Source organism: Kryptolebias marmoratus, linkage group LG13 (assembly GCF_001649575.2).
Source record: "Kryptolebias marmoratus isolate JLee-2015 linkage group LG13, ASM164957v2, whole genome shotgun sequence".
NCBI classification, from domain to species: Eukaryota; Metazoa; Chordata; class Actinopteri; order Cyprinodontiformes; family Rivulidae; genus Kryptolebias; species Kryptolebias marmoratus.
This window is the reverse complement of record NC_051442.1, coordinates 18,718,461-18,727,210: the sequence shown is the minus strand read 5'-3', so window position 1 is coordinate 18,727,210 and position 8,750 is coordinate 18,718,461. Positions and strand designations below refer to the sequence as shown.

The window sequence follows — 8,750 nt, the reverse complement described above, 5'->3', positions numbered from 1 at the left end:
TGTTTCTCGGCTGGCCTGGGAACGCCTTGGGATTCCCCCGGAGGAGCTGGCCCAAGTGGCTGGGGAGAGGGAAGTCTGGGTCTCCCTGCTTAGGCTGCTGCCCCCGCGACCCGACCCCGGATAAGCGGAAGAGAATGGATGGATGGATGGATGGATGTGACAGCTTTCGGCATTTTTAACTAAACCATGCTGTGATTCACACATATGATTGGTTGTTTTGTAACTCAGAAGGCATTTGGACAAAAGAATCAATTGAGTCAGACTAACAGATTGCATAGAAAACTAGATTTCATTTTCTTTCGATTCTCTATCCTCTTAGGCAACAGCTCTCCTAATAGCATTGTGTAGCAAATACTGATGGTGTTTCCATCTGTTTCACTTGTGCAGGGGACACGAATGACAACAAGACAGCGGTGGGACCAGAGGATGTGTCAAAGATGGGCTGCCCCTGTCTGGGAGAACACACTAAGCTGGAGGTGGTCATTGAGGAGTCGTATGAATTCAAGGTGACTCAAAAGAGACACATTTTTATACCTTGGACTCTCCAGAGCCGATGCTGGCTGATGAATGTTTGAATTTACATGTAGTACGTGTCATCTTTAAGAACCACCAGTTCTTTGGACCCAAAGTGCTGATGGTTTTTGTGTTTTGTTTCGTCTTGTGTTTTTGCTCCCAACCCTATTGGCTCCACTTTAGCACCGCAAATTAGTTCCTGTTTGGTAATCTCTCCCTCAGTGTATAGCCTGCAGACTCCTTGTATTAGTGTTTTGTCTGCAGCTCAAATGTGTTTTCCTTTGCTTATCTCCAGTTAATTCTCAGTTTATGTCTTTTTTTATGGCAGCATCTTTTGTTGAATAAATTCGGGAAATTACCTGACTGCCTCTTGCATTTTTCTCATCATTTTCAGCTCGCTTCTTGACATGAATTAGTCACTATTAGAGAATCCAAACAAACCCAACATCTCAGAGGTTCACGGAGATAATGATGACATCAACCTGAACCCCAGTTTTTGTTCTGTCACAATATTTCCTCTTTGACAGCCAGGGATGAATATTTAACTCAACTAAAAGATGTGTGATAAATTATGGAATATACTCATGTAGCTGACTAATGTCTCTGCCAGTGGAGTCATTTACTCGATTTTTCATTCAGCCTGAACAGTCAAAAAAGACCAAAATGATGCATTTATAGCAGATTCAAATTTTAGATGAGCTAGTTAAATAAAGACTAATGCACATTTAAAATCTAGTATTTTTTGAAGGAATGCATATCGCCCACTCTTCATGTCAGAGTTATAGACTAAGATCATCTTATGGTGAGAAATTATGGTGTTAGAGCTGTTTTAGTTAAACCTTGACAATAACACGTGTGGGATGTCATGCAGTGTGTAACACTCAGAGTGTGTGTTGTGACTGACTCTCAGGCACTGCCACACACATTTTTAGCTCAATATGTGTAAAACTGACTGACCTATATCCATTTCTGTGTTTGCTAAAGTTGCTTAGCTTTGGCAGCCATCATGAATGGGGTTGATTCCAAAGGTTAAGGAGTTGCAGATGTAAATTCATTGTTTTGCTTTTTTAAAAGTTTCATTAAAACCCATCTAGTGGTCCATCCAGACAGACTGCTGTACACTCACACAGATACAAAAATGTTGTGGCCTTTCGCCTTTAGCAGACAGCAAAAAAAAAAAATATTTTGACACTGCTGATCTTGACCTTTTTGGAAATATGGTGTCTGGCTTTTTCTTTTTGTTATAAAGCAATTCAAGTTACTTTGGATGGTTCCTGCCTGGTCAGGAGTGCACTGCTTTGCTTGCTGTGCCTCTCCTAACTCAATCTGAGACCAGCCTGATTACATCACTGCAACATCTCCCTTGTTATACTAATGTTACAGCCACAGGCCCATTTTCCAGCAGTTTTACAGGTTTAAATTGCAGCCCTCTCTGAAGGTAAACTGATGCTCATGTGTAAATTGGGTGTTGAGCCCCTTTAAGACAACCCAGAAACATTTAAGCTGCAACATGATATTGCTCTGAGACTACCAGCTCCACGCCTCGACTCTATTTCCTATAAAGCAGCTTCACGCTGGTAAATAGCCCCCTCCACCCTCAACCAAATCTGTTTTTTTGCGCCACAGTGGGATCAGTGATGCTCTTAATTGTGCTTTGAAGTCACCACTTTCGTGTCTCTTGTGTCATTTTCTGCTAAGATTATACCAATAGTTTGTCTCAGACCTAAAAATGCAGCTCTTGTTTGTTATTTTGGTCTCCAGAGCACAGTGGACAAGCTGATCAAGAAGACGAACCTGGCCCTGGTGGTGGGTAGCAGCAGCTGGAGGGAGCAGTTTGTTAGTGCTGTCACTGTCAGCGCAGGTGAGATGCTCTGTCCTGAAATGTGTCATCTGTTGGTTCCCCTCGAGAGCAGACCTGTTGAGGTCGGAGCATGCTGCCTGGATCTGGTATTTCAGGCATATCTTCATTAAAATCCCAAAGTTTCCAGTTTAAAGTTTTATAACATTTGGGGCAGCGCTGGGTTTATTTGCTGCATCTGTTCAGTCCAGACAGCTGTTTAAAAATTCATTATGTGGTGAATTCCTTATGAGGCTCGCTATAAAAGCTAAAATGGCCAACTCTGCCCGGACAATTAATGGCTCTGAAGTATGGTGACACTTTTTACTTTGCCCTTTGAAAGGTCATTGGTGTGGCTTTGTGAGTCCTTAAATATGCACTAACACACAAAACACTGGAGCAATAAGCTGAATTAAACACTCAAGATTTGCCCTATTTTCTACATCTGCTTCTCTATTTTGGGTTGATATGATCTAGATTTGCATGCAGAAGGTATACATAAATAAAACGCACACTATTATTAGAGTCTTACTGAAAGAAACAGACAGTCAAGGTTGTAATTACAGGTTTAATGTAATGATTTGAAAAGGTGAGCTGCTTGGAATCTGTCCAGTACTGAGTGAGAACATTATAACCACAGAACCTCTGCAGCTTTACTGTGCACAAATAAGAGCTTGCTGTCCCCATTATTCTGCTGTGTACTGATGTGTAGCCTTGGCATAAAAAATAACTCTGATTAACAAAATTACCTCTAATTTGTACTGCACCCTGCAGCTCTTTTTACTTCTAAAGCAGTTTGTTTTGTTTTGTTTCTGAAGAAAACCTGCAAAGGTTTCCTCTCTCATTTGGCTGCTATTCCTGTCAGAACAGCTACTGCAAACATGATGTTGAGCCAAAACCAGAAGACAAACAATAGTCACTGAATCCATTTTCCAAGCCCCAATTATTTAGCATGTCTCAGTCTTTAAAAGTTTTTTTTTACTTCTATATAACAGGTGTATAATAATATCAATGTCTCAATAGTTACACCAATCTGTGCAACATTTATACCCTCAGTAACATTTACCATTTTGTTTTTTTTCTCCTCTTCTTTGTACAGTTTCTTATTGTGTTCATGCTCATTTTTACACAGTTTTTCTTCACATGTAATTATTACCCTAAATGGTAGAAAACAGACCGTGTTCAAACAAAAATATGACATTTGTTCTTTAAAGGTAGCTGGGGCTAATTTAGTATTGGTTAGGTTTTCCAGTCAAACAGACTCATCTTCTACATTAAATTGTCCAGAATTGCTGAAGGATTATAAACCTTTTTGTAATTTACATCTTACTTTCTTTACTGATTAGGCTCGTTGTATTATAAACTATAAACTATAATGTTAAAAACTGAAAAAATATACATACTAAAATTTGACTTTCCTCTACAAAGCTTGATTGTAATTTGGGACCTGATTTTGTAATTATCTAAACTTTGACAGAGCCTCTTATTTTGAAGAGTACCTACCAGCTTCATTTTGAAAGTCCAGGTTAAACCTTTGAATTTTTTTTTTTTTACTTAAAACCCAAAATTTAGCATAGATATTTAATCAGCTCTACTTAACTTAAAGTCCTAATCAGGACAAAATTGCAAATTTTACAATTTTATTTATGGGGGCAGCCATGATGGAATAATATAACAAAGAAGAACCTGCATCAAATAGTCTTTTGTCGACAGGAGCGCACATCAAACAGGCAAAAGAAACGCTGAGCAGAAAATTGTCTACATTTTTATGTGGAAACTGTCTAAGAAGTATAAAGTTTGGGAGTAAAGATTTTAGAAAGTTTAGATAACTCAAAAGTTACTGTTCTTGATGTGATCAAAAATAATAAAATATTGTAAATTCAGAAAACCTGGAATATAATAGTGTAAAAACAGTAAAAATATATCAAAATGTCAGTTCAGTCCTGCAAAGTCAAGACTGGTTTAAACTTTGAATGATGTTTCTTATCAGATCAGGCTGAAGCTGGCATCGCTTGCTGACATAAGTGTTGGTGCCTCATCAGTCATGTCTGGTTCGAATTACATTTAGCTTAACAATAACAGAACAAAAAAAAATCATGCTGTCAAAATACCAAAGCAGTATCAAAAGACAGAAACCATAACTATAACAATACTGAAAATAAATTATTTCCATAGCCACAGAATCATCCAGGACAACCAGAAAGCAGCTGCAGCTTCATATTAAAAACAAAAGTGAGCAAAAAATGTGTAATGTTTTATTATGTTTCTGTTCGGTTGTATTGGTAGAGCGTTTCCCTTAACTGGAAAGTGTCGTTATTGGTTTTAAACCAATGAGACATGACAAAAAAATAAATAAAAGTACCTCAGAAATCATAAATCCACAGTGCCACAACTGAATCAGTTACATTTAGAGTCAAATTTTCCCTCACGTTGGACAACATGAAGCCTATATCAACAGAAACCAGAATCTAATATTTTGCTCACATGGATTTTGCTCTTTGTGTGTCTGTCTTTGCCAGGTGATGACGATGAGGAGGAAAGCGGAGAAGAACGGCTGCCGTCCTGCTTCGATTACATCATGCACTTCCTGACAGTTTTCTGGAAAGTCCTCTTTGCTTTCGTCCCACCAACTGAATACTGGAACGGCTGGGCCTGCTTCTTCGTCTCCATTTCCCTCATTGGCGTTCTGACAGCTGTGACCGGCGACTTGGCCTCCCATTTCGGCTGCACCGTCGGTCTGAAAGACTCGGTCACTGCGGTGGTGTTTGTAGCTCTTGGCACCTCCGTTCCAGGTGGGTGTTTGTGGTGAAAATCAAATCTAACAGTCGGCCTGCACTGTTTTCCCTCTGGGCTTTGCCTGTGCAGCAGAAGCAGCTGCTCGGGGAGATGTGTGTAACCTCTTTCTTCTCCTGTGGTGTCAGAGGCATTATCTCCGAAGCTTTTGTCTTGCGTGTTAACAAGCTGTAAACAAAGAAACACACTGTTTTACTTGTTACTGTCAGCTTTGTATTCCCATTTCACCATGTCTTAAACACTTTGAGGCACAAAGAGAGTATCTAAATTAGGCCTCCACAGTTTTTTGTTTTTTTTACAGTAAACCCCACAGTCCCCTTAAAGTATGCAGATGAGCACAGAATTCATTTAAATAAAATAGAATTAAACAATCAAATTAATGATAGTCTCAGACTGTGGCAGTATTAGCCATAGATATACAGTAAGCTAATATTATATATTTAAGAGAAAATTTGCTGTTCTTTAATTTTACCTACAATCGAATCTCTTATTAATAGAGCTGATCAGTTAGAGACATATAAAGGGACATTATTGTTATTAAGTACTGTTTGCCTTGGTTTTATCTTCCAACAAGCTTGAAGCTGTTTCACAAAATTCAGAATATAGTAAATAGTCCACAATTACTGCAGTATATACAAATCATGAACAGCATATTAATCATCTGCACTAACATTTAGAGGTATTCCTTCATGAACAAATAGAAAAAAACAGCAACTATCCCATTTTGTTGCTATTGTGGAGGACTCAGTGACCAGACATTCTGGGATGGCAGATTTACTGTACATCCTTTCTGGACAGCATTATGAGGACATTGAAAATGCTCTTTCAGCTTCAGTAAACAGTCAGAGGGGAAAGCTACGTAGCTTAGCTTGTCTTAGCTTAGCTTAGCATCTTAACAAGAAAGCAGGGGAAGCAGCTAGCAATGAAATTCATGCCAGTCCAACATAAACAGTGTAACAATTATATTTTTCATTGGAGACATTTGTTTGTAGCTGGGCTTATGTACTTTCATTCACTAGTTTTCTTTAACTTCTAACACCACGCTAAATTTACAGATTGCTATAGCTTCAAATAAGTCTAGCTAGCTTTATATCTAACAGTATTCTGAGCCTATGATAGTAAGAATATTTTGTCAAATTTAATACATATTACTTGTATTGTTTGTTCTCAAGACCAAAGTGAAATCAGGGGGAAAAAAATAAAGGAAAAACTTAAATCCTTGACTCAGATTTAAGTTGTGGAGGTAATGCAGTGGCTGTCTGGTGCACGTTGTGAGCATGGTTTGGGTCCCCTTAATCCCTTCTGAGAGAAGGGTCACTGCAAATCAATACAAAGTTGTTGTGAGCAATCACCGTTATCTGTGATGAAAGATTTATATCCTGATGGGAAGCCCCCCCCCCCAGGATGACAATGACCACATCAATAGGCCACCAGGGTTCACTGAGGGGTTTGATGAGTAGAATCAATTCCAAGGAGAATTGAAACTGCTCTGGTCTCACAAGGTGACCCAACAACTTCCTTGCTGTCGTTTCCTGTTAGTCGTCACCAACAAGTAGTTTTAGACTTGTGCTCCTGTTATGTGTTCACACACCACTAATCTGCATCTGATTTCAATAAATGTCCACATGAATCTTTCTGCCACAGACACATTTGCGAGTAAGGTGGCTGCCATCCAGGATCAGTACGCCGACGCCTCCATCGGGAACGTGACGGGCAGCAACGCAGTGAACGTGTTCCTGGGCATCGGGGTGGCGTGGACCATTGCGGCCGTTTACTGGCAAACCAAAGGCAAGCCGTTCAAGGTGAACCCAGGCTCCCTGGCCTTCTCCGTCACCCTCTTCACCATCATGGCGCTGGTGGGCGTGATGGTGCTGCTGTACCGCCGACGTGCCAGCGTTTCGGGCGGAGAACTCGGGGGCCCACGGACAGCCAAGCTCCTCACCTTCCTCCTGTTCCTCTCCCTCTGGTTCATCTACATCCTGTTGGCCTCCTTGGAGGCCTACTGCCACGTGCCTGGCTTCTGAGACCAAGGGGAAAGCCCAACCACAACTTGTTTCCTTGTTTTTACAGTCTAATGAACATGTTTCTCTCTGTTTTTGTCTATTTTCACAAAGATTTATAACTATTTGTATACTCATTTATTATCAATACAGCACAAAATCTGTTTGACTATGTATCTAAGGACTTTGCTATCAATGCTGTGAAAGTTAGCTTTAGACACTGAAACTGAACTTCTCTGAACCTTGTTTTCCTATTTTTAAATACTATTTCGCACAGATCATTTCTATAATAATCACTAGAGTGAACTTTAATTGCATCAGCACTCTCTTACTTGACAGACACAGCTTCTAGTATCACGATGCGCTGAAAGCACAACTTTCACACAAACCTTCATATGATTCCCGTATTGTGAGACAAACTGAAGGTGGTGCATGGGATGATTTTTACACAAGGCGAAAGACTACGGTAATAGGTAAAACATGTCTGTGTGATGATATTTAGTAATCGATCTATACATTCAATATTCCTTGTAAATCATGTAAAAGATGAACATTGTGCGTGGGATTTTTTGTGGAACATTAGGTGTGTTTCTTTTTGCACGTTCTCAGATCAACAGTTTCTTGGTAATTTATTTTTAAAGTGCTGTATGTAATATTTGAAGATGGCTGTTAAAGTGTTGATGTTTCTCTGAACCTGTGAACCACAGCTGTATCATATTCTCCTCACTGCCTGGCGCCCTGTCCCACAAGTTCCTTCAGATAGGCAGGTTTTTAAAATGTGGACTTTATTTCTCTTTTTACAACAAAGGTCAACCTGGAGAAGAGTTCTCGCTTCAAAATGTACATATTCTTCAAGTTAATTTATAAATTCTATGTATGTGTGTGTGTGTGTGCGTGTGTGTGGTGAAGATGTGAGGCTCCTCTCTCCAGCACAGGTTTGTCAGAGGCGCGGCACTCGTCTTTGAAACGTAAAGGGTGGTTCGTGGTCAAAGTAGGTTAGAGTTTGTGTGCAGATATTTTTACATTTGTCACGCTGACACTGTGACCATTTTGCAACAAAGCAATTGTCAGAAAAAGCACAGCAGCGAGCAGAAGGACACATTTCGTATGAGACCAGGAAGAGTTTTTATCACAGCACAGCCATCAAACTGGTCTATCCCGTCACCTGATAAAAAAAAATGTGTAAAAAGAGAAGACATGCACAGTATTTCTTGAGTGTCTCAGTGTTACACAGCAGAAGATACTGACTTTTTTTCTTATTTTACCTAGACTCTGTATAGCCATATTTATTGTAACTGTGTTACAGTAGAGGTATTTATATGATCTATTTTAGTTTTGTTGATATGCACGTTTAATGTACAAAAAGTGGAAATAAATGTGGCTGATTTATGATGCTATAAACTGCCTATTTCTTCTGAGTTTGTCTTTTTATCTCTGGTAAATGCAGACAAATTGTAGTCTTTACATTTCACTTAAAACTTACAGTTTTCATCTACATTATATATAATCTAATAAGAATAATTACTTATAATTTAAATCACAAAATTGTTGGCTGTTGTTTTTATTGAATTTTAATTGACGTAAGATCAACAGCTGAAGCAACTTAA

General features: G+C 39.3%; 1 protein-coding gene across 1 annotated transcript in view; it reads left to right on the top strand.

The window, feature by feature from the left end:
- slc8a4a (solute carrier family 8 member 4a) overlaps positions 1–8,542 on the top strand; it is a 50,292-nt gene extending 41,750 nt beyond the window's left edge. The window contains exons 6-9 of the mRNA XM_017412644.3: positions 388–506; positions 2,275–2,374; positions 4,870–5,142; positions 6,788–8,542. Coding sequence (XP_017268133.1) covers positions 388–506; positions 2,275–2,374; positions 4,870–5,142; positions 6,788–7,167 — 872 coding nt within the window. The 3' untranslated portion in view covers positions 7,168–8,542. The remainder of the gene's footprint in view (positions 1–387; positions 507–2,274; positions 2,375–4,869; positions 5,143–6,787) is intronic.
- The last annotated feature ends 208 nt before the right edge of the window (positions 8,543–8,750 follow it).